The sequence below is a fragment of the Saccopteryx leptura genome, chromosome 5 (genome assembly GCF_036850995.1).
Source record: "Saccopteryx leptura isolate mSacLep1 chromosome 5, mSacLep1_pri_phased_curated, whole genome shotgun sequence".
NCBI lineage: Eukaryota > Metazoa > Chordata > Mammalia > Chiroptera > Emballonuridae > Saccopteryx > Saccopteryx leptura.
Genome location: NC_089507.1, coordinates 30,685,653 through 30,712,230, shown reverse-complemented (window position 1 = coordinate 30,712,230; position 26,578 = coordinate 30,685,653). Strand labels below are relative to the sequence as shown.

The window sequence follows — 26,578 nt, the reverse complement described above, 5'->3', positions numbered from 1 at the left end:
AATGGACATAAAATATCATTTCCTCTAAATTGAGACCCTGTTGACTGTAAGACCCACCAGTACCCTATGTTCCACTATGAATGAAGAAAACACTACAAATCGTAATTGCACATTGTATACTTAGTTTAGAACACCAAGTTCATAGATTTTAAAATATGAAAAATACAGGTCTTGGAACCATAAAATGTAGTCATCTAAAAAAATTTCCTAAGTAAAAAATTGTGACACATGATAGGAAAGATATACTTGTTGGTCTTATTAAAGAATTTCCTACTTGTTAAAAAGTATACTTAACGATCATCTCAGTTTATCCTCATAACTGCAGTATTTCCATTTCCCAGACGAAGAGGTTGAAACCTGGGTAGGTGATATCCGGGGCAGCCCTAGGAATATAATCCAAGCCTCTTGACTCCAGATCTGGTTTATGACTCTCTTCCACCTTCAGAACCGTCCGTTCTCATTTATTCACGGTACTTACGTCCTATGAAGTTGCTGTGATCCCTGAATATTGACCCATTACTTCTAGTGGAAATACAGAGCTGGATTCCTGCTAGCCTCTAGTCATAGCATTTTCATCAACTGATCAACATAGAGCCTAGTTTTATGTATGTTTTGTTTTAAAAGACCTTATTCACTATATAGTGTTGATTGATTAACATTGAACTCACAGCCAGTAGCACGATAACTCATGCCTGAATGAAACTTATCTGACAGATTTTCTCCATAAGGCATGTCACAACCTCCTTGCACTTGGGAAGACTAGGTCGCACTCAGTTGTACATTTGGAGTACATTTTTAAATAGCGAAATCAACAACAGTAAGCACAGAATTTCAAAAAAAAAAATGTGGCACAGAACAGAGAGTAGAAAAGACACTTGTTTGTAGTGTGCGAGCTGAAGTGAGGCGGAGCGTTACCTTGTCCAGCCTCAGCTGGGTCCGTGTCCATCAGCCTACTCAGATCTTCAGTGATCTGCAAGTGACTGCAAGAGCCCATGAGTATTGATTTGACCATTACAAATACAGGTTAGCTAGTAGGCAAAATTGCAGATACAGAATCCGCAAATCAAGCGGATCCACTGCAGCGAACTAGAGAACTAACCTTCGGTTATGCGGTTCTGATCCCAGTAGTCCACAAGTAAGATTTTTAAAAAGATAAATCAGTGTCAGTTTGGGGGTAATAGTCGTTTTGGCAAAAAGCCGTTGGCGTGAATGCAGTGTGGCTTCACGAGTAACCCCCCTATGCTCTCAGCACCCTCCAGACCTGCACGTGCCCGGAAGTACCTGTGGGACTAGGCACAGGTCGACTTCCGGCCCTGAGACATACTGCTCTTATTTAATGTGGGGGTGTGCGGACAGTGAAGGCCTGAAATATATTCTGAGTAGAAAATTAGAGCAAATGAGAGGAACAGAGAGAAGAAAGAATTGAGTTCTTTCACTTAAAATTTGGTAAAAGTCATTACAACTCTTGTTAAATAGCTGCAGGTGGGATTGAAGGAGACAGAACAGTTGAGGTGAAGAGAATGATTTCAAGTCAAACCTGAGTTTGGATTTCTGTTCCTGCTACTTGCTCGCTGTGATTTTTGGCAAATCCCTTAACCATTCTGAGCCTCGGCTTTCTTTCTGTAAAATGAGGTTAATAATTCTATAGGAATATTGGAAGTATTAAGTTCATTAAGTAGCAACTGAGTGACCACTAAGTATTCCAGTAGACACTCAGTAAAAAACGACTTTAAGAAACAGAGAGGAGCCCTGGCTGGATGGCTCAGTTGGATGGAGCATCGTCTTAATATGCAAAGGTTGTGGGTTCGATTCCCGGTCAGGGCACATACAGGAACAGTTCAATGTTTCTGTCCATCTCTCTCTCCCTCTCTCTCTCTCTCTCTCTCTAAAAAAAATAAAAATAAAAATAAAATACAGAAAAAAAGAAACAGGGATGTGCCTAATAACACAGAAATCTTAAGTGGTTTTCTTAGATCATAAGTGGTGTTCTTACCTTATAAAAAGGTCACCATCCAATTAGTTCTCCAGGTTAGAAGCCTCAGATCCATCCTTAAAGCATCTCTCTCCCCTGCTTCCCTCAGTCTCTTCTGTGGATTCCAGCTCAGACATATCCATCGATTTGGGTTCCGCCTCTCACCCCTCTGCTTTCCTCACAATACGTGGGATTGCGGAACCCACTCAGCCCCTCCCCCGCTGAAAATCCCCAGGTCAGCCCCTGCTAAAAAGCTTCTAAAGGCTTCCCATGATCTGTGGAATAACACCCAGCACCCTCAGCGTGGCCCACGAGGCCCTTCACTGCCTGGATCTTTTCCTGCCTATTCTTGTAGACGTGACCCTCAGTTCCCACCGAACACCAAGCGTTCCAGCCCAATTGAACAGTTTGCAATCCCTGAGTAGCTGTACGCTTTCTGCCTCTGATCTTCCCTCACTCCGGCTATTCCTTCTGAGAACATAGTGTCCTTTTATTTCCTCACACAAGAAACTCTTGATTCCTCTTTCAGTATCCAGTTCCAGGGACACTCCTCTGTAACAACCCTTTCCCCAGTTCCCAGAAAGAATTAACCACTTTCCGTCCAGTACATCAAGCATATTTCTTTTAAAGTCCGTAACAGAGGAAGGTTTTACTTTCTGTGTGTCTGTCTCTCCTGGTGGCCCGAAGTGAGGAGAGGCAGACCGGGTAACGGTCCTTGAGGGCAGAGACAGAGTCGTGTTTGTATCCTCAGTTCCTAGCCCAGTGTCAGGCATGGAGGATCCACACACTTCAGTTAAATTAGAACGTTGTCGTGATCCAAAGCGTAACCATGCATCTGTTGGCTGAGAAACACTTAAAGCTCATCGTTTATTCCTCGATATTTACAATTCAGGAGCCTGTCCTTTACAGAGAAGCTGTGAATGGGACACTTGATGATATCAGCACACAGATGGCATGGTCCTGCGAGGACACTAAATAATTTCAGTCCCCCTATAAAATTGTAGATGGTGCATTTCGAGATAATGTTTTGGGTTTTAAAAAGAATTATATAGCAAGGTGGATAAATAGTGCTGGAGGAACAAGAAGAGAAACTCTGATCGAGATTTTAGTGCAACGATCTGCAGTGAAAATTGAGCACTCGAAACCCAAGTACCCTTAATATAGGCAAAAACAGAACTGGAGCAGTTCCTAGAGAGAGCTGCACTCAGGCAGTACAACAGCCAGGCCAGCAGGTCAGCGAGGCGGCCTCTCCGAGAAATCCCCAGCTGCTTAGTCATGGAATACCGACAGCTTACCTTAGGCAGTATTCCCGGGTGCGTTCTCCTTCACATGTAGTATTCAGTGAATTCACGCAGTAACTTTGCAGTAGGTAATATCCTTGCTTTTCAGACGAGACAACAAGGGGCTACAAGGGGTTAAGTAACTTGCCCAGGGTCACAGTTCAAAGTGCAGTCAATACATTAAGAGAAAAACATAGTATGCGAGAATTACTTTAGAACCCATTCCCCAGCCTTTCTGTCAATGAAGTGGAAGTACCAGTATTCCCTTAGACTGTCTTGAAGACCCTGTCTGTGTGGATTTAACTAACTTACCCCAACCCTGATGAAAACAGCCCCTCCAGGCCAGGGGACCCAGTGGTGTCTGAGAGCAACATTCACCTTGGTAGCTTAGGTACCTGGTAGAATATTTGCAGCCCGTTCCTCTCAGTTTTTAACTTTCTTGACCCAAAAGATCTTTCTGCTTGTGGTTTTATCCCTCCTGAGTATTTTATACTCTTTCCAGGATTGTCTAATATGCATTTTAAATGTCACTACATAGAGGAGGAAAAATGATTAAATATCAATAGCAAGGTAGGAACTGGGGACATTTGGGGTACTTTTATATTCTTGGTTTCCTTTAATGGGGAATTTCTACAGTTTTGGCTCCCTCACCTGTTTAAGCTAGTAGGTGGGCCTGACTTCAGCAGAATGCGTCAGTGAAACCTGTCCAGCGGGATTGAAGCGGTATCTTCTCCAGTAAGACTGACTTGCGTAAAATTTGCAGAAGGAGACAAGTATGAAGGCCCCTGGAGCATGAATTGGCTCCTTGAGAATTCTGGGGGTTTTTTTTGTTTGTTTGTTTGTTTGTTTTTAATTTGAGAAACAGAAAAACTTCAACCTGTTGTCCCACCTATCCATGCTTCATCAAACCCACACCCTTGGCATATGAGGGCAACGTTCTAACCAATGGAGCTACTTGGCCAGGGCCTCCTTGACAGTTCTGTCCATCTTTCTGCTGCCGTGAGCCCTGACTTCCCTCTCCCTTCCTGGGGGCCAAAGGAGCAGTGTCTGGCGTGTCGACTGGACTGAGCAAAACCTCATCACATGAAGCCCAGGCTCCTTACTCCTGTCTCAGGGCCCTGCGTCCTCCCACAGAAATTCACAGCGTGTCCCCAGCGCTGTAGGGGAACAGAGCAGAAGGACAGCACACAGGAGCCCGCCCCCTTCCCTGCTCAGTGTCCTCCCTGTGTGGCTCCCGGCAGGTAGCATGGCATAGCTGTGAGTCAGGATAGTATTTCTTTCCCCTTTTATCTCGACTTGAAGAGGCACAACCATCTCCACTTTCCAGACTGACCGGTTCTTTTTCTTCTTTGTTCTTTTTTTCACAGAAAACATTTCACTTGATTCTGCAGCTTTCCTGTGTAAATGTAGGCAACTTTCCAAATAGCCCTCCGTCAGGATGGATGTTCCAACTCCTGTGACAGCAAGGGCTCTGGGTGGAGAGGCCCTGGAGGCCTGGGCCTCTGTCAGGCTGGGAGTGTGCCGGGCAGGGGAGGGGAGGGCTCCTCAGAGGGCCCAGGGCAGTGAGGATTCTCGTGTTTTAACAGTTGGCTGAATCTGAGCCTTATCTTCCTGGCCTTCAGTTTGTGCCCACATAGCAACTGCAGGACCCACTTGCCTACGGTAGAGCCCTCTATAGCCAGTAAAGGCAGTATGTTTGAATCAGCTGGCGTTGACCATAGCTTCACACTGTTGACTAAGTATTTGGGGTGTAAATAACGGGAGAGCCGACTTCAGGGCTACATGACCAACGCTGAGGATAACATAGAGCAAAGGAAGGGGAGATAGCAGTTACATGGATATTTTTCAGACAACTTTCAAATTATTCTAATGCATGCCCACTCTAGAAATCTTTCAAAACTGGTTTTAACCCTGGCCGCATAGCTCGGTTGGAGTGTCAACCCAATAATGCAAAGGTGGCCGGTTCGATCCCTGGCTAGGGCACACACAGAAACAGATTGATGTTGGGTCTGTCTGTTTCTCTTTCTCTCTCCAGATCAATAAATTTTTAAAAAATTTAAGAAAGGAGACCCTGGCCGGTTGGCTCAGTGGTAGAGCGTCGGCCTGGCGTGCAGAAGTCCCGGGTTCGATTCCCAGCCAGGGCACACAGGAAAAGCACCCATCTGCTTCTCCACCCCTCCCCCTCTCCTTTCTCTCTGTCTCTCTCTTCCCCTCCCGCAGCCGAGGCTCCATTGGAGCAAAGATGGCCCTGGCGCTGGGGATGGCTCCTTGGCCTCTGCCCCAGGCGCTAGAGTGGCTCTGGTTGCAACAGAGTGATGCCCAGGAGGGACAGAGCATCGCCCCCTGGTGGGCAGAGCGTTGCCCCCTGGTGGGCGTGCCGGGTGGATCCCGGTCGGGCGCATGCGGGAGTCTGTCTGACTGTCTCTCCCCATTTCTAGCTTCAGAAAAATACAAAAAAAAAAAAATTTAAGAAAGGAAAAAAACGGATTTTAGCAATGATAAAAGATAAATGTAATTTATAACTACCGTAATCCTGCTACTAAAATGATCATGGTTAATTATTAACATTTTGGCTTATACTTTCTGTTCTCTTCTCCATCCACGTAATTACTTTTAACATGGTGGAGATCGTACAGAATACTCAGGATTTATTTTGTTAAATTGATCAGGGGGTGATTAAGAGTATGTGAGTTCCACGTACACAGTTCTGTGACACATCATCTGTATGTTGCATCGTGTGCTCATCAAGTCTGGTCTCCTGTCACCATGTGTTTGACCCTCTTCCCTTCTGGTAACCACCACACTGTTGTCCGTGTTCATGAGGGTTTTGTTTGTTCATTTGTTGCTTTCTGTTTCATATCCCGCATATGAGTGAAATCATGTGGCTCTTGTCCTTTTCTGTCTGCCTTATTTTGCTTATTAGCACAAGACTGTCGGGATTCGTCCCTGTTGTCACAGATGGCCGTATTTCGTTCAGCTTTGCAAGCGTTCTTGTGTTCATTTAAACATTTTTTTTTTTCGTGAACATCTATCTTCATGACTGTAAAATATGGGTAATGGATCACAAGTTTTATTTAAATCCCAATCACTCAATCAGGATTGACTCATTTCACTAAAATTTCCAAACTATATCCAACGTATTACCTTGCCCGTGTCACTTGGCAAAGCTAATGAAAACCAGAACTCAGACACAAACCTGTTTTAGCTTCTCCAGTCTATTGCTTTTTTTTCTCCCCCCATAATTAATGCCCATTGTCAAAAGACTGTTCTCACCCACCGTGGGTCAGTAAGGTAGGTTAGACTTAGCGTAGGCAGCGACGTTGGGGTGCTTGGCTGGTCTCCTACACTTCCGTTTAATGAAAGTCCTACTTCACGCTGATGCGGTTGTGCCGTCTTGACTTTCGTGCTTGTTCAGCAACTGCTCCTTCGGGCTGAAGACTAGATTGAAATGACGGTTCAAGAGTGGCCTGTGACACAGGACTGGAAGACACAGACCTGTAAAGGGCGTTATTTTAGAAAAATTCTCTAAGCTATTCCTACTTCCTACCATTCAGATCTTCAAAATGATGTTGATAGAGTTTTCTGATTTGTTCCACCACAATGTCTCCTGAAAACCCTAAAGCTGTTAGGAGTGGATAAAGATGATCGTTTCTATTTGCTATCATTAAAAAAAAAAAAAAAAAAGAAGTGGTGAGAAAAACTAAGTAAAGAAAGCTCAAGTGGTATACTTTAAAATTGGGGCTTAGGTTAAATACCCATTATTTTCTTTAATGGGACAAAAAACGTCTTAAGAAAACACACAGCTAAGACAAAGTGGCAATAATTCGTATAAATTAGATTAGTAACTGAGCTACCAAGGCCTTTAAAAACAATTAAGTACTCCTGAAAAGGGCTCTAACATAAATCTTAAGATGGGGGAATTATTTATGCAACGCTACAAAAAATGTTAGGCTCTCTGTTGGATTACTATCTGTTCATTGTTATAATTGTTCGATGACTCTATAAGACTAAGCCTCAAAAAAAATAACGCACAATTAATAAAATATACAATAAGCAAGTCTGAATTGGACCGGATCGGTTGCGTTTCTTGAGAGGAGAGAGAATGGGACACTTAGAGGAGGAATTGTGTGGGCAGGTGTACTCCTGTTGGGAACAGGACTAAATTACATGGTGTTCCTGCTTCCTGAAGAGCTAGGCATAAACCTGTCATTAAAAATGAGTATTATGTTTTTGATTAAAAATTAGTGAAACATTAGTTTCTGGTACTTTATCTTTAAAAAGCATCTCTGGGTACCACTGTTAACAACTCGCGTCAAAGAAGACAAATCTTGTCTCTGAGTTGTTCGTTGGTCTTTGTTGTTGATCCAGATGCATCTTAGATTGTTGGACCTGAAGGTTTTCAGGGATGGTGCTGAGCCTACATTCCCCGAACCATAGCATCTGTTCTGCATTTACAAACTGAGAAGAACTACGGATGCCGAATGCAAGGAGATTCTGTGTCCTTTGGAAAAGAAGTCACTTTATCTTTTTAGAAGTTTATGGAAGAAATCTTTTTAGACCTTGAAGCATTTTGTTTTCTCGTGGCGAGAGCTAGTGTATAATCATGCCGTTTCTCCCCCCTCCCCCCCCAGTGCCCTGCCAGACCGTTTTGGATTACTTGAAGACGGTGCTACAGCATCACAACCAACTCCTGATCCCGCAGCCAGCTGACCAGCCCACCGAGGTAGGTCTCCGTCCGTGGAGTCAGTGTTGTTCTACTGGGCATTTCCTTAAAATACAGCGGCTGGGCAGCTTGCTCACTCATACCAGCACAGCTGGGCTAGCGAAAGACAGTTTTTACTCTCTGAGGCGTATGGGTCTATCATCTTTGATATGTAGACTGATGCAGCAAAGTGATGCATGTGTTTAACTCACAAAAACTCAACTCTGTACTCCAGGGGAGTAAGAGAGAAATGGCCGTTTAAACAGTGTGGGGAGTGTGTCCACCGCTCCTTTGGCACCGAAGGGGCTGGAGATGGGAGGCGCCGGCCGGTCAGTCATTCCCTTGGGCAGAGCCGTATTCCCCGAATGCCTCTCTGTGTGCCCTCTCCCACGCTGACATACGCGGGTGTTCAGCTAGGTGTCTGCAGACATCAGGGCCCCTGGACCATGAGCACTTTGTTCCTCTGGACCTTGATGGAAGACAGCAGTCTCTTCCGGCGTGGAGCAGAAGTGGTCTGTTTTGATGGTAACGGTTTATCTGTGGCACCACCGTACATTTTTATAGGATTTTCAAGGCTTAGTTTTCTGGGTATATTATTTTCATCTTGGGAACTTTGGAACCTAAATCCAGTGGAAGAAGCAACTGCACTGTATCCCCGTGGGGTTATGCATGTCAGGGATTGGTAACGGTTGATTTAAGTACAGGGGGTCTTCGGGTTACGACATAGTTCCGTTCCTACGACAGTGACGTAACCCAAATTTTGGTGTAAGTCGAAACACACCCTAGCCTTAGTCACTTACCTATCCTAACACAGTTGTAAAATCATAATCTAGAACATAAAAACATAATTGAGCCACAGAAAAAGGGAAAAGGACATAAGTATGCTGTACTGCACACCACACTGTAGTCACAGAAAATATGACAAAAACTGAGTGTAAAAAAAATTCCTTCCCTTTACTCCTGTGGTCGGCTTGCACACTGGAAGGGGCATTGCAGGGTGGGAGAGAGTGACCTACTGGGAGGAGGAAGCTGGAGAGGCAGGAGGACTTGCAGGAGGAGCTGGAGACACTGGGTCAGGTAAATCAGGATTGCCTAAGGAACATGCAGGAGACACTGGAGGTGATTCTACCTGTACTACAGGTGTTTCATCTGGAGAAGCAGCTGATGTAGAGGGTACAGGATCTGTTGCAGGCCTCTCTACCTTCTTAAAGAGTTATTCCAGGCTACTCTGGAAGGTAAATGACTTCTTTTCCAAAATCTGCCTGAACACTCACGTCTCAATTTTTTAAAGTGTTTATGGGAGTGAGGGTTGTAAACTCAAAATGCCCAGTGTCGAGACTGTTGTATCCCGGGGACCCCCTGTAATTAAATTTTTTCATTTGACAAGGGGAGTTATTCATGCTGGTCGTGGGAGGATGGTGACTCTCTGTCGTTTTGTGGTCCTATAGCCATTGTCATTCCCTGTGTCTAGTTAAAATAATATGAAAGTTCTAACCCCGTTGAGTAGATGCACCTGCACACCTGTTCCCACCTGGCTGAAGAAACACAAGGACACGTGAACATCCAGTCCCCCGCACGTGAGAGACAGGACGGGACGGTGGTGTCAGCCCAGGGCAGCTGAGGCTCTCGCCTTCCGTGGGGTCCAAGACTTGCTGGCCAGTTGCTCTCTTTTCCTGTGATTTGTCGGAAGGACAAAGGTCCTTGTTTCCCTGCAGCCCCAGCCTGTCTCTAGTCCCACCACACTCCCTCTCCTGAAGTCGGCTGAACAGTGAGACACCCGTTACAGTCCGCTGAATTCTGTCCCGCTCGTCCCACCTTCGTGCACCCCCGTACCTCACAGGAAGCAGCGCCCTTGCCAGTGCCCACTGATCCGCGTCTGTCTTGCCCAGCGCTGGCTCCTCCGTCCGGGCCTTGGTGCTGTCGTGGGTCCTTGTCTTGTGCATGACTCCTCTCCTGCTTCTTGGTCATTCCCCGAGCATCAAACACACTCACGTCTTCCCACCCTGAAAATAAGCCTTCCTTTGATTCACCTCTCTCCTTCCGTCGATTATTGCCTTTTCCTCCTCCTTTCGCCCCCAAACCCTCCACCAGTGCTTTGATTCTGCACCACGACACGTCTCCCCTCCCAGAGGGCAGGCCCAGAGCTCGTCCTGTCGGCACCCCTGGACCTACCATTGAAGGCACTTGCTGAATAGCAACCTCGTTTTTGCAAAGTGATGAAACGCACAAGAGACCGGTCTGTGTTCGTTATCTCCACCCTCTTCATTCTCATTTCATTCTTCATTCTTCATTCTCATTCTCCCTTTAGTCTGTCCCCATTTCTGCTGCTGTCACAGTGCTCTGCAGGAGGCCTCAGTGGTTTTCCCAGTTGTCCAGCCCGGGGCCCTTTCTGCAGCCCTCGTCATCTCTGGGCTCCCACGCTCCTCCTTGGCTGTCCTGGTCTTGGCCCTCGCATCATGGCTGCTGGTTCCCCGCCCGGCTCGCAGGTGCTTTGAGGGGCGTTCCATGCAGTGTCTCCAGAGTTTTGTCCTGCATCTTTCTCTTGCTCTCCACCGCCTTTCTCCGGTCAGTCAGTCCTGTTCTCTCTCTGAACATCAACTACGTGTAGGTTAGCCAGTCCTAAACCTTGGTCTGGACCACCAGTCCCCAGGGCTCAGCTCTGGGCCAGCGTGTCCAGTACCTGACCAGCAGTGCAATGCCGTGCACTCCGAACTCAAGACACCTCTGAATACCCGCCCGGACTCCTGTGTTCTCTGCAGTCAAGGCCGCACCCACCCCAAGCTGGAGGTCCTGGACACCACCGACTCTTCCTCTTCCTTCTCACTGATGCGCACTTGTTTGACAGCCATGTCGAATAGTCTCTCCTCGTGTCTCTACTTCCCTCTCGTCACTTCTCGCCTGGACTGTGGCAGCGGACTCTGTCTTCTCTGTCCTCCACACTGAAGTTGTCTTTGTAAAGAACAGGCCCAAAATAAACGCCACATGCTTAAAATCCTTTGATGACGCTTTGGGATGGGGTTTGCGATTTCTTAACTTGACATTTCTATGACACAAAAAGCACATCTGAAAAGTCCGCTTTCTCCAAGAAGCTTGCCCTGATTGCCTCACCCCCTCTCTGCTCACCAGATGAATTCAGAACTTACTGAAAAGTTAGTGTGCACCTGTGTCTTCCATCCGGTTAGGCATCTGTGAAGACGAAACGAGGACTATTCATTTGGGGTTTTTTCCAACGTTGACTCAACAGCAGGTCAGAATTCTATAAAAACATAAAAGTAGGAGAAATACCTGCATTTCCTCTGGATAGGGCTATTTAAACTTTAATTACTCATCATCATCATTACTATATTATTTCTCTTGTCTTGTCAGGCGTATGAGCATTTTCTCATTAGTATTATGTATTACATTTTATTTCTATTAACTACGTGTAATAAATCTCACCCACAACACAGAACATTCTGAGTTGTTGTGAGCTGTAAATTACTTGCTCTCTTTTCCTTTCTTTTTGAAGAAAATTACCTCCAAATGATATTTCCACATTTTATGAGAGCTGCATTTCTTGGGGGGTGGCTCTGTTTCAGAAGAGCCGGAGAGAGCTCTCTGGGCAGGTGTTTTTAAGGGTTGAGGAAGCTCCTTCCTTGAATCATCCGCTCCTTCATCTCAAGTACTTCCCGTCTTGAAATAGCCTCACCTCGGTCTGAGGGTGAACTCGGAAGTCGGGCAGGGTTCCTAGCTCGGCCTTTTGACTTGTGGGACCGGGGGAAGGATTTCACCTCCTTGGCCAAACAGCTCCCGGGACCCTGGCTTGCTGGGCATACTCACACACCCACGGGAACGCTGTTTTTAAAACATGTACGGTGTGAAATGAGAGGTGTAAGAGCTACGTAGTTGCACTGTCTCCTTTTCTAAGGCTGACTGGTGTCCTTAAGAGACCATACCCGAGAAGATGGTTTTCAATTAAGGATGGTGGCGGTCTCTGTCTTCAGCATCCCTTAATGGCTCCCTGTCTTTGGTGGTCTCCTTAAAGTTCTTTAGCTCTGCTTATTTATTTGTTATAATCAGAAGCTCTTTGACTGGCCCAGCACTGCAGTGGTTAAAAAGAAGAGAGAGAAGAGCAAGGACTCTTCATTGCAGCAGCATGTTGAGGGCGCTCTGTGCCCATCACGGTGGTGTTTACTGCACCAGTCATTTGACAGGTGTGTATTGCACCTGCTCTTGTGTCCTGTGCTGTTCTCAGCCCTGGGGCTAGGGCGTTGAATAAAGAAAATAATAATCCCAGCTCTCCTGGGCTTATTTTCTGGTGGGGAGGGTGGTGGACTCCTCACCACAAACCTGCAAGCTGGAATTATTACCCTTATTTTGACAGAAGAGAGCTGAAGTGTAGAGCAGTTGAGGCACCTGCCCAAGGCCTGCCCCAGAGCCCAGCTCTGTAGCTGCACCAGCGTCTCAGCCTGTGAGAGGCAGAGAGGCCAGGGGGACACAGTGCACACAGCAGCCTCAGGCTGCTCATCTGTGACTCAGTATATGGGGACAGTTATTGGTGAGACTTTTCTGCAGACATGCTTTTGAGACAGTTCATGATCTGAGGCAACCAGCCCTGGGTCCCACCTTCCCCAGGCCCGTGGCTGCCCTGAGGGCCAGGGGTTAGCTGGTCTGAAGTCAATAACCCCTTCCCTCCCCATGCATGGGAAACAGTGAAATTCTGTTCCTTATCTGCCTCCACCTCCTCCCAGACATACTCGGTTCCTTATCTCTCTGAAGGGCACCTTCATCCCACCTGGGACCCGTTCTGCTCCCCAGTGCCCCCCCCCGGCTCTCTGGGGGGGCTGCCTGGCCCCCCTGCCTGACTGGTCTTTCACACCACTTCTCCGTCTGCACCCCTACAGCCCTGAGCCGTTCCTGTTCCTCATCTCACCCTCACCCATCGCCAGCCGCCTGGGCAGGGACCCTCTGGCTCCTGTCCATTATTTGATCATCCTTAGTACACAGAGCCAGGGTTGATTTGTGCTCCCAAGTACTTATGTCTTAAACCTACGATAATTTAGTTATTCCTTCCATTTTCCAGACAGAGAAACTTTGGTTCAACAAGTTGAGGTGATAACTTGCTCAAGAAACACAACAAATAAGACCCTGAACCAAGATTCACTTCAAACCCAAGCTGACTCTAAATTCAAAGTACAAACCATGTGCCTCAGCATCCTCCCTTCAAAAGGAAACTGAGTCACACTACTGCTAAATCAAGGAAGGACAAATGCTGTGGAGATGAGCTTCCGATTGGACGACAGATTCCTAGCCACTCTGGCTGCCTACGTCCCAGTGGCTTCTGTACCAACTGCCTTTCTCAGTGCTTAACCAAACAGAACACTTTTTGAAATAAAACCCTAATAGACCCGAACATTGCCAAATTTATAACGTGTAGTAAATTCAGAGTTGTAAAACTATGTTTTCCCTTCTTTATTCTGTACACCTTAATTACTGGAGAAAGAGTACATTAAAACTGAGATCATGGGTTAATTAATTGTCCTGGACTGTAGAATTTTATGGACAACCAGAACTTGACTAAACATGACTTATAAATGTTACAGAAATCCCCTTAATTAGTCCCACTGCAGCTATTTAGCTTGGGAATTTTATAGCAGACATAAATTATGAAGGTGAAAAGTAAGAAAAATTTTGAGTTGACAGTGGCATTTGCAAAAGCTGTCATTTGAGGAAAACTGTTTTGCATCATTATGAATGTAGCTTTTTTTTTTTTTTTTTTCAGTTTCCACAATCCCCCCTTTTTAAAAATTTCCTTTTTAATGTTGTTTCCACTGGAGTGTAATCAATGGCTATCCAGTGTTAGGTGCATAGACACAGGTATTACTCCATGAAAATAGACCACCGGCATCATTTCTAAAAGGACGTACTGCCAGCCAAAGGATGAAGAGACCTATTTGATCACGCTCTTCAAAGTCATTTCTGCATATTTTAATAGATCGAAAAGGAAAGTTACGGGTTATATTTAAATAGTGTTCCCTGTCATTGGATCTTGACACATTTTAACCTACCTGTTAAAATGCAAGTTATAAATAGCTCCTCTCTCAATGGTGTTCATTATACCTCATTGGCTCTTGTTATAGAAAATGCAAATGTAATTTGAACAGTGTCCGTTCTGAGTGTGAACAATTACTTGTGCTCCTCATACCTGGTTCATTGTCAGCACAGAGCCACTCGGTTAGAAAGCAGGCTAGCCTTTGAAATGGAGATGGCCCGGGCTCCTGGCGGGCTGGCTGAGGAGGTAATGAGGAACGTTTCTCTCTTCCAGGGAAGCAAGCAGCTGCTGAACAACTATCCTGTCTACATAACGAGCAAACAGTGGGACGAGGCTGTAAATTCTTCAAAGAAAGACGGGAGGCGGCTCCTGCGATACCTCATCAGATTTGTTTTCACCACCGATGAGCTTAAGTACTCGTGCGGCCTTGGGAAAAGGAAAAGGTCAGTGCAGTCGGGAGAGACAGGTCCTGAGAGGCGCCCTCTGGATCCAGTTAAAGTAACATGCCTCCGAGGTACTGCATCCTTCCGCTCAGTGTCGCCATCTGTGATCTCATTTCACCGCATTGGCTGTGGCTCCCCGTGCGACTGTTCAGCCTTGACTGTGTTTTGGTTTATTTTTTATTTTTTTCACTGAGACCGTATAGGCTTCGTGTGGCCCATCTACTTGGTATCGAGAAGTTCTTTTGAAAGTCCCTCCTCTGCTTTAGCCATGGCGTCCTGAGCGCCACATAAGCATCGCATCGCACCTCATGCTCACGCTTCAAACGCAGGCTTTCCGCGCTGCCGGAGGAGGCCGCCTCCAGCAAACTGGAGGGTCGGGAAGTGCACGGAGGAAGGGAAGGCATGGGATTTTGTCATCTTTAGTGCAGTGATCCAGCCCATTTTCCTCTGCAGCCTGTGGCCCACCCCCGCCCCTGTCCAGTCTAGCTTCCTTCTCAAGAATACTTGACCCAACTCCTTAAATTTACTTAGAATTCATTTTCCTTAGCGCCTTAGTATTACTAGCCTAGTCAGACTTTATTCTATTAGTTTAAAAAGAAATTGTTGTATTAAAAGCACTGCCTAGGTGATAAATACTATTTCCTCAGTGTCGGCAGCCGATGAGTTTGCAGGTGAGCCAGGCCAGGTGGGGGCGCGGGGGGTGGGGGTAGGGGTGGGGGGGTGGCTATCCATTTCCTCCAGCGGCTTCCGGCAGGCAGACCTGGACGGCTAGGAGCATTAGAGTGCCAGAAGAACACCATTGTCACCTGAAAAAGTTCCTTTCAGAGAGCTCAGCTATTAACCTGTCTAGTTCAGTAGTAATTTTACTGGTTGGGAAGATTTAATAGTGATTTACCCTGAACATAGGTGAGAATGCTTTCTGGTGAGGAAGCCACAGTGATCAGGCCCTGGGTATCACACAGGACACGCACTCCTATGCTCCTTAAGGGGTGCCCACAGTGATTGTCAGTGTGCCTGCAGTGCATCTGGGCAGGACTTAGCAGCCGAGACTCCTCACGCCCCCCTGAGCTTCTGACTCAGCTGGTCTGCAGTAGGGCTGGGAGGCGGGCATTACTGTCTCAGGACCGCCCCATGTCATCCTGATGCCAGTGGGCTATACTTCAGAAAACCACCCAGAATGGAAACACCACTATGAACTAGATGCAGGTGCTCTGGAGCACCCCCTGTTGGCCAGTCTGAGAAGTCTACTTGCTCAGAGTGGGTATGATGGAAATTTTCAGGGTCTTCCTAAGCCAACTAGCCTTGGTGTCCTTTATTTTCCAACATCATCACAGCTGACGGAGTTACTCACCAAGAATACCAAAGGCAGTGGTGGGCTTGGAAGCTCCCCTGATGTGGACTCCAGGAGTTGCCACGAGGCTTCTAAGGGACTCAGGATAAGGGGCTACACAGTGATGTCCCTTTCCAGAAATTCTTCCTTTTGTGTGTGTGTGTGTGTGTGTTTTTCGGAAGTGAGAAGCGGGGAGGCAGAGAGACAGACTCCCGCATGCGCCCAACTGGGATCCACCCAGCAAATCCACTAGAGGGCAATGTTCTGTCCATCTGGAGCATTGTTCCAGTTGCAGCCGGAGCCATTCTAGTGCCTGAGGCGGAGGCCATGGAGCCATCCTCAGCGCCTGGGCCAACTTTGCTCCAGTGGAGCCTTGGCTGCGGGAGGGGAAGAGAGAGACAGAGAGGAAGGAGAGGGAGAGGGGGTGGAGAAGCAGATGGGCGCTTCTCCTGTGTGCCCTGGCCAGGTATTGAACCTGGGACTTTCACACACCAGGCCAATGCTCTACCACTGAGCCAATTGGCCAGGGCCCAGAAATTCTTATTAAACACTTTACATTTTAACTAGTAAATCCATGAGACTGAGCCATTAACAAACATCCCAAAGCCCCAGTGTCACAGCCCTGAGAATGCTGCCAGACCCGCGTGACACTAATGCTGTCCAGGCTGCCTGAGCAGCACCTGCCTCCTCTAGCCCGTGTGTCCTCTGGGCACAAGGTCATGGGGATCCTGGGGACCCAGGGACCGGCCTCCACTGGAGAGGATGTAGGCAAGCGAGGTGTTTGTCTGTCCAGGGCAGCTGGTTAGAACATTTACACGTCTGTCCCAAAGGGTGAAATCCTGGGGCCTTCCTGTGACCTAGCTGGGACTCCCTCCCGGAAGCTTTTAGGCCAGGCGACTCCCGGGATGGGTGTCCTGGTTTTGGTGAGTGAGATCACAGTGGCTGAGGGAGCCTCAGACCGTCAGGTCTTAGTGATGGAAAGCAGGGTGTTCCAGGGAATAGAACCCAACCCTGGGCTGACCCATGACCCTGGAGGTAGGAGGACCTGTGAAGACGCTTCATGTCTGTTTAACAGAATGAGCTCTGCTCTTAGCTTTGCATAGTCCATCACAGCATTAGGGAAGTCCTGTCCCCTCAGTAGACACGGAGGCGGGGGAGGCTGGAGTGGGTGTCACCGCAGTGGGTTCTCACGGAGCACAGGGTAGCAGCAGCATCCTCCTTTAGCCTGTAGTTCCGCCTATTGACACTTTGAGTGTTCCCATTTCCTTGTGTTCCTGTGAGAGAGGAATCTGGACAAAGATGGGGACATTACTTAAACAAGGACGGACTACCTAGCATACAGCCGGGCCCCGAGGAGGACAGAAGAGGGGCAGGAAAAAGCTCCGACTCCTGGAGCTCATTAGTAGTCTGGCGGGAGCGGAGGGGAGGACAGTGGCGATTGGCTGCAACCACAAGTAAAAGAGCAGGAACCATTTGAGCCCTTGAGGTCCCAGAATATCTCCTTTCTCTCTGCCCAGCATTACTAGTGACCGTGACCTGGGTTTGGTGCTTGTCCCTTAGTGCTCCCCAGGCTTGTCCCCCAGGATAAGCCGTCAGCTTTATGGCAGTGTGGCAGAGTGGGGAGCTGGATAAACAGCATGCTTTCCCCCAGGAAGGCCACCAGGGCTGGGTCTCGGGAGGCGAGTGAGGGTCTCACCTCAGGCACGAAGCTGACAGGGATGCCCACCCCTCTTGGAGTGACCCTGCTTCTCTCTAAGCTGGCCTCGACTGAGGTGGGCACAGGTCCGCTCACGAGCTTTCTCTGTCCAGGTGCTTGGAAGCGTTAGCTTCTCCCAGAGGGCAGGTGGAAGCGTGGATTTCACAAAGAAATTTCAGGCAGACCTGGTCGCCCCATCAGAACTGTTCTGTAGCGGGAACGGTGTGAACACAGCAGTCGTCTGAACTGTCAGTCAGCTGTGCAAAAAACAGTTTGACTTAGAACCTTTCTCAGAATGCTCACTTCATCTTACAGCTGTTCATATTAATAGAGCTACACAGGAATGATGGATGTGCCCTCACCCCTGACGAGACAGAGGAAGGGTTACTTTGGGCTCGGTCCAAAAGAAGCCAAGTTTGTTTCATTGGATTCTTAGCTATTTTTTATATATTCACTCTTCCAGGCACGCTAACTACTTTCTGGTGAATTAAATATTTAGAGGAAATCTCACTTGAAAAATATTTGTCAGTGCGTATTACAGACACCACAATTACAGAAACGAATATAAGACTATAGTGTAACACTGTAAGAATGTGCAAACCTCTCCTGAACTAAAATTGAGGCTATTTCTCACTCGTTGAGATTTTTGTTATTTTATTGCACTTAATCTACAAATTAATAGCTGGTTGAAGAATACCATGCGAATGATATTTGCTTTGCATCTGGAGATAACGTTCTAAAAATGTGAGGCAGTAACAACAGGGATTTTGAAAACATAACTTGCTCACTTTTACAAAGCATGGCGCCTCCCATGTCTTACAGATCAAGTTTACCTTTGACTTTAATATAGCAAACGTTTCTTAGAAGGATAACCCTCTCTCTCCCTTACACAACTTTGATTCTTTCTTGCGCATGGGTAGAAAATGTATATGGAATCGGTTGGGTCTAATGCGTGACATCATCATGGCATCGCATTAAAGTTCTCATAAAGCTTTTCTTACAGAGCTTTTGTTAAAGTTTAAGCAGCCTTTCTTGCAATCTTCTGCAAAAACCAGCTGTTTTTCCTCTTTTTTTTTTATTGTGTGTATTCCCACAGAATTCATTAGGATGCACTGCACCTCCAACCCCGACTGGTGGATGCCCTCGGAGGAGCAGATAAACAAAGTGTTCAGCGATGCTGTGGGCCACGCCCGGCAGGGGCGGGCCGTGGGGACTTTCCTGCACAATGGAGGCTCGTTTTATGAAGGGATCGATCACCAGGCTTCCCAGGATGACGTCTTCAATAAGAATTCTCAGGACGGGTCTGGGGATTAGTGGACAGAACCTCTCCATTGTAACCACCAGTCCTCTCATGAGTTCCACTTGTGAATGTCCTGGTTCCATCCCTTTAGAGTCCACAGCATGGCCTTCTGTCAGGCTTGACACATCCTCAGTCTTAACTCTCTTGACCCACTGCCACCGTTGCCAAATAGAAATTCATTTTAGGGTTATTTGGGAAGTCTGTGGAGTCTACCACAGATTTTCAGAATATTATATTGTGAAAAGAAAAAACTACAGTTGATTTTCAAAGATTACTAGCTAGATGGTGAGGGTGGAGAAAAAAATACAGGCACACTTCTGTTCACCTGTCTGAAATCTTCAAGTAAGCTCTGCTCCCTGCGCACCGCTGGAAGGTTGGGTTAGTGTTCCTGCGACGGGGGGAAGGGAGTTAGTTAAAGGGACAAGGAACAGCGCTCTCTGATTTCAATTCAAATAAGTCATCCTTACGTTTTCCAAAGATTTGAATTCATGCTTCTCAGCAAAGACATAGAGTAGGTGACATCATATGCTGTGTCTACATTGACAGAACCTGTTATTAAATGGATACCAGAGAACAGAGGCCACCTCTAGACAGTGATTAAGTGGAAGTCAGCTGCGGTTCTGTTATTTTTACCCCCCGAGAAAATCCCACCGTGTGGATGAGGAAGGCACTGTGTAGTCTCTGGCGTTTACAGACAGTAGTAGGTTTCATTATGTCAGTCAGGAAACATCCAGAGGTCCAGAATCATTGTTAAATGCTTGATTTTGTGGGTTCATATATCCACGGTTCCCATAACCTTAAATCAGGCTTTGTTGACACAATGTCAGAGCGATGGGTTAAACAATGAGCATTTCAGTCAGCTAGTTGTTTAGTGCACTGAAGACCAGACAAGTGGTGTGACTGATGGTACTTCACTGAATTGACCAGATGTGCCGGGATTGTGTGCACCCAGCTTCAAGGCTGTTCTGACAGCCGTGCAATGGGCTGGTCTGTCATTTCTCAGAAATGTGAAGTTCTTTCTGTGCTTAGTTATCTTTAGAATTTGCATACAACTTCTGTTTTCTCGTCACCGATGAAAATGTTTCGTCCCAATTGTGTGCCTGCTTTGAATGTTACTACACCCACTCTCCCTGGTTTCATTTGCTGAGTTCCGTGTGTGAAATTAGTAGTGTCTTTGGAACCACAAATGCTTTAGAGATGCCAGAATTTATTTCTGATGGCTTCAGGTTAGGGTGTTGGGAGAAGCTTCCTCTATCAGACTAATCCAGATTGCTCCATCCTTTACAAACAAAGGGCTAAAAGGGCAGTGTTTATTGAAGGCTGTTAATGTCATCTACATACATAACTAAGGATTTTGAAAATTGGTTGGAAATTCATTTAAAGTTTATGAACATCCATTTATGAAAGTTGTTTTTTTTTTTTGGTCTAAGTAAAATAATTATCCTTTACATACAGTAATTAACACCAACTATGTATATGCACAGGCCTAGAAATATACTAATAAAAATTAGGGGGTATTTCAAAAATGAGTGGGAAACGATAAAATACCCCCTAGTTTTTGTGAGCAGTATCGGTCCTTTTCTTTTCTGAATAATTATTAGATCAATGTTTCAGCCATTGAAAAGTTTAATGTTTATATGTCAGGTATGTTAAATAAATGGTGTGTGGAAAAGTAATATTTTGATCCTGTTAGGGCTAAGTTAGCTAAAATTTTGAGTTTTTCTTTTCTAAAGCAAAGGTAAGGGCAAGCGCAGTGTTGCTTATGGGAACTGTGAGACTAATGTGTTTGACTCTTCAAGGAAAAGGATACTTGTTTAAGAGTCTTAGTGGTCTAGGAAATCAATATCTTATATAAGATTCTTTGGTGACCTAAAATCTTGGCTGGAAAAAAAAGATCACAATCACCTCACCTGTCTATCCATCTTACTCCATCTAACTTTGTCTTCTGGTTGTTTTTTTTCTTTTTGCATTGCATTTGAGCTATCCAGACTGCTGAATACGTCCTTTTTTGTTTTTTTTTGTTTTTATATAGCAGCAGTATTTGACCACTGCTTTTAAAAACAAAAACAACAAAAAAGCCTTTCAATTTTTTTAAGTGGTTTTCTCTGATCTTGAGAATTGCACATCTGTCGCATCCAGGCTTCGTCTCGGTCTGTGCTCATCGGAGCTGGGCTGGCCTTCGCCGAGGGCGCTGACGCACTGCGCAGGCGCGGGTTGGCCCCGGTTAGGGCTGGCGCCAAGCCAGGAGCCAGTTCCCGCCCTGCAGGCTGCCGGGAGGAGCTCTGCCACCCGAGCCACCTGGTCCTACACAGACTCGGCTCCGAAGGCCCACCTGGTCTCTCTGCTCTCACTTCCTTTCCAGGTGAATTATTTCTTTGTCAGTTGTTTTTCAGTATTTCACACGTTGCAAAAACACTGGAACTTCATGTTGGCCCAGAAGGATGACTGAGCATCACGCAGCCAGCTCTAGCGCCTCCCCTAGAACTAGGACCTACTACCGGAGGTCCCCGCACCCCCAGGTCAGAGATTTGTTACACTCTTCACCGTTATCCGTGCATCTTCCTCAGCCTGGCCTCCCGGGGCGGACCGCACACCTGGGGTCAGCTTAGGCACTCGCTCTGTCCTTAGTGCATGTCCCACGCCGCCACCTGAGCTTCGCCTTGAAGGCGGCTGTCTTCCCTGGTTCATGGGGAAGCCTGCGTGGTCACCTGGTTTTTAAATCGGGGCTTGCAGAGACCATTCCCTTATTTCCTGGTGAGACCAGTGTGGGCTGTGTGCGGGGGAAGGTTAGACGCTCACAGCTAAGGAGACTGGCTGCTGTCGCAGCTCTGGAGACCTGAAGATGTGGCTTATTTTCTTGGTTTACTTATCTACATCTTTGCCTGGAATTGGCCAAATTGCTCTTAACAACGAGAAACTTAGACTCCACTTTTGGGCTCTTCCTTGAGTTAACTGAGCATCGGTGTACATAGATGGATGTACTTCAGCTCGGCTGCAGCCGGGCTCTGCTGCCGGGGCTGGGCTGCAGGACCGGTCCTCACTGGGCACTGAGCCTGCTGTTCTTGTCAGTGACCAACTGTGGGCCTTATCCCAGCGGTCAGAAGTTGTGTCCTGAGTTTTCCCAAATTAAAATCAGTCACAGAAAGCGTACCTGCTTTCACAGGCCAAGCCTTCAGCGAGCTGCACTGGAGGACGTAGGCCAGGAGTCTTGGAGGGAAGCTGTCGTCTACAAGTAGTTATTAAAGTCACATTTCTCACTGTCTTTGAAAGTGCACACTTCAGAATCTTACAGTGAACTTCAATGCTAAGTGCTTTGAGAATAAACTAAACATGAAAGTTCATACCATCCCTTTTTACTTGAAAATACATCATCCAGCCTGTGGACATCACTCTTTTGTTCCTCATTTTCACCACAGGGTTTCGGTCATGGTCACTGTTTGTGTTCCATAAGGTGTCACTAGGAATGTAGAGGATAATATTAGAGCATCTGCAGGAAATGGCTGTCATCTCCTTTGGTAGGGAAATCGAACGAGACAGGTAGCTACTTCACAGCTGTAGAGCAAGTGGTGATTTAATATTCTGGGTCTTTCTTAGCCCTTCCTCGGTCATAAAAACATTGACTTAAGAAATACCTTCATTAGGATTATAGGGAGTTACCCATTATTACAATGTACTTGATCTAACTACTCCCTGCGTTCAATATTGATAGAATGGTTCCTGCAGTCCAGTAACTGTTCTTGTCATACCAGATGTTTTCTCAAAATCTGGACAATATTCCAAACTTGGGAATCTACAAGTTCATGATCTCTACATTTTTCTCACACCTTTAATGGTTTTCTTCCCTTCTCTTGCTATCAGAATATGGATGGAGCATCAAGTAAAATGAAATGTGCACTATTTTCAGAAAAGCTAACATAATATTGCCTTCATTTGGATTCGATCATTTATTAAATGTTCTAGAACCTAAACGTAATACCCACTGACTACCTCCTTAGTTTTTTTCTTAGATTTCTATCAGTTAAAAAAACCTAAAATAACTTCATTTTTAGAAAAGATTTAAATGTATAGCTTTCTCATTTGGTGCTGTGTCATTTCACAGTACAGATCTATGTGCTTTTTGACAGCTCGTATACAAATGTTTAGCACTGTAATAGAAAATGATTTTGCACATATGGTGCAAGTCTGGCTGACATCTGTAACATGGCGACACTTAACCAAAACTGTGTGGCAAAATGTCAAATAGAATGCTCAAGTCAGAATTCTAATGTAAACGTGTCTAAACAGCAGTGTGTATCATTATGATACATTTTTGTAAACATAGTGATGGCTTTTTTCAGTGGTGTAAGTACTGGAAATATAACCACTTTTCTTGGAATAATTAAGAAAATGTCACCCAGCTGATGGCCCTCTGCAAAGTTACTTGCATTGTTAGACAATGGCATTGGTTCTTCTATTTGTATGTTGTTTTTTTAGAGGAGAATGAAGAATTGATATCAGACTACATGGAGTGCAAAAATAACCCATCAATATTTGCCTTCTTTGATATGTAAAATTCCAAACTAACTGATATATTTACACATGGGAGACCACTTTTATCCACAGTATATTCAATTGTAAGAAATAGTGAAAGGACTGGACTTGGCTCATCTAACGACCAGCTTAATCAGTTTGGGTATTGAAAGCACTAAATTACCAATATTTGTGGTAAGAGGAACCAGGTTAACTTTTCTTCTGCTAATCCATTGCTGGCTAATTTAGGGGCTAGGCTTTCACTAAATCACAGTTCCCCAAATTGCAATGAAAATATATCTGCTAGTGAGACTTATTCAAAACTTATTCATTCTTTGAATACTTGCACCAATCCAAGTGGCCACATCGGTCTTGGCCATTGTTGGAAAACTATTCAGGCTCATCCAAACCACTGAGGACACCAGCAGTAATTGTAGCTAATATTCATTGAGTTTTTGTGTGCCAGTTACTTTGCTGAGCACTTTCCAATCACTTTCTGAAGCTGTTACTGTTGTTATTCCTATTTGATTGATAAAGGACACTGCCCAAGATACTCAGCTAATAGATCAATGTAGGCTTAGTAAGCAGAATGAGTAGCTCAGTTCTCCCTGTAGTCAGAGCAAAATTCTCAAAACCCATCAACACTTTGGAATGGATTTGTTTTATTTATGCCATTGAAGGAAAGTTGATATTTGTGTTACTTAAAACCACCTTTAAAGTGTGTTGACACTTAGGAGCATATAAACCACATATCCTCTGGGAATTTCCAAGGTTTCTGCATAAGGCTTCACTTATTTAAAATCCTACAATAAAGAGTAGGAAGTTTTTTAAAGTAGTGAATAAATTCAAATGTATTATTTGTTCAGATTTATAGTATAGGTCCCCAGTACAAAAATACAGGTCTATAAAAGCAAAATTTAAATTGAGTGAAGTAATATTTGGGGAGGGGCACTCCTAGATGTTAGAAATAGCATCAGTTAGCCAGTGTTCACTTTTCACATTTGTTGTAGCCTTAGGCTTAAGGAATCTGGTTTGGAAGAGAGGGTTTTAATTTTTGGTGTCACTATGAAAACCGTTGTGAAGATTTTGTAGGAAAATACAGTAGTCTGTTGATTCTTTCCTGTAGTCGTGGCTTTAACATCTCTGGGTGTGTTTAAGTTCAAGAGCATGCCAAGGCCACGAAGGCCTAGCTTGTGTTTCTTGGGAACAGGGCATGCCACACCAAGAGATGGGTCCTGAAACTTCCAGGTCACTGGTCCAGCCTGGCCCTGCCCAATTTAAGCATTGCCTTTATGTTTTTCCTCTGGAACTTCATGTAGCAGCCAACACTGGGGCCAACTTGCCTTTACTCTATTTTCTATGATGAACACTTGTGGAGAAACTGTGACAAATCCATTAATCCTAATATTTTTATTGTTGGAGTCTTGTTGATTCTCTATGAATAATTTCTATTTGATTGTACTGTGTAGAGTTAATACCCACTAGGGAGATGTTAATAAAACTATAAATGCATAGTATAATATAGAATAGCAAGATTTTTTGTGAACAGTTTATATAGAAGAGTAAGTTGTTTTTTAAGTGTTAGCGCATTTCTTTTAGGAGCATAAAATGTTATAAGAGTTTTTTAAACATTCAATATTTTTAATTATAAGAAACATTTGTTACTAGAGCCACTTATTTCAGGTGTTCTAATTGGAGTATTGATTTTATTACCTCATATACCTCTAGAATGCCACATGTTCTGTTGGAGATAAAATTGCACAATAAATGTCAAGTCTCTGTTAAGTGTTTTAACTTGCTTTTTTTTTTGCATCTTTCTCCAATTCTTTAAAGACACTTTTCTGGTTTTTTGAAAAAGAGAACATTTTTCTCCATGATGCTAGGGTTTTCTCTTTGTCTCTGAATGCCAAGAAAATGTTATATATACTTCATGCCCAAATAAAAGCTATTTGGGCAACTGACCAAAAATCATCTAAAAAATTTGTTTGATCTAGTGAATGAAAGGGACAACCAGTGATGATCTAGGAGTGACATGGAATCCAACATTTCCATCAGTGTTTTATACATTCACACTTGAAACACATCTGCTTCCTTCCACAGTACCATTCTCTCGGGGGGGGGGGGGGGACCCTCTGACATACCAACCCCTGGAGAACAGCATTAGTAAATCAGACTGAGTGAAAACTAAGATGAAACACATGGTTTCATTTTAGGAAAAATATAAACATGTTTTATTTTTGCACTAGAAGATGCAGTGTTCTCATTGGTAGTTTTCAATGAATGGGCAAAAATTTATTCCAAATATCGGATTGAATTGGGATCTCAATTATATAAAATTATTTTATTCTAAAACAGTAAAAGGATTAAGTGACTTGAGGTTTTTAATATTCTGCAGCAGAATGCACAAGGTAAAGCTACAGATCAAAGAAGTATTAACAAATTTTACAAGGTTGCAGAATATAAGATCAATATACAAAAATCAACTAATAATCTGAAAATGGAATTAAGAAAACAATTTTATTTTCAGTAACATCGGAAAGAATAAAATACTTGAGAATAAATTTAACAAAGTAAGTGCCAGGCTTGTACACTGTGAAAACTATATCACATCATTAGAAGTTTTAGCAGATCTAAAACTAACAGTGAGATAGCCCATGATAATGAAGTGGAAGAATTAATATTATTAAGGTAGTAATAATCCCCAAAATGATCTATGGCTTATTACACTTTCTATCCAAATCTCAGCTGACTTCACTATGGAAATTGGCAGGCTGATCCTAAAATTCATGAAAATGCAAGGAACCCAGATGGCCAACAAGGGGGCCATGACAACTCAGTAGGGAAAGAAGAATCTTTTTAACAATGGAGCTGGGACAACAGGATATCCACATCCAAAAGAATGAAGTCAGTCCCCTACCTCACTGGTCCCAACCTTTTTTGGGCCACAGACCAGTTTAATGTCAGAAAATATTTTCACGGGCCAGCCTTTAGGGTGAGACGGATAAATGTATCACGTGACCGAGACAAGTGTCAAGAGTGAGTCTTAGATGGATGTAACAGAGGGAATCTGGTCATTTTTTAAAAATAAAACATCGTTTAGACTTAAATATAAATAAAACGGAAATAATGTAAGTTATTTATTCTTTCTCTGCAGACCGGTACCAAATGGCCCACGGACCGGTACCCGTCCACAGCCCAGGGGTTGGGGACCACTGCCCTACCTCACACCATGTACAAAAATAACTCAGAATAGATCACAGAGCTAGAACCATAAAACTCAATAAAAAACAAGAGTACATCTTCATGATGTAAGAT

General features: G+C 44.9%; 1 protein-coding gene across 2 annotated transcripts in view; it reads left to right on the top strand.

The window, feature by feature from the left end:
• The window catches only part of BEND4 (BEN domain containing 4), a 33,563-nt gene extending 13,290 nt beyond the window's left edge, over positions 1 to 20,273 (top strand). Inside the window, exons 3-5 of one of the 2 annotated variants that reach the window (XM_066384864.1) lie at positions 7,884 to 7,975; positions 14,259 to 14,499; positions 18,551 to 20,273. In XM_066384864.1, the coding sequence (XP_066240961.1) occupies positions 7,884 to 7,975; positions 14,259 to 14,499; positions 18,551 to 18,768 (551 nt within the window). In that variant the 3' untranslated portion in view covers positions 18,769 to 20,273. The remainder of the gene's footprint in view (positions 1 to 7,883; positions 7,976 to 14,258; positions 14,500 to 18,550) is intronic. The other variant, XM_066384865.1, reaches the window with a different exon arrangement.
• The last annotated feature ends 6,305 nt before the right edge of the window (positions 20,274 to 26,578 follow it).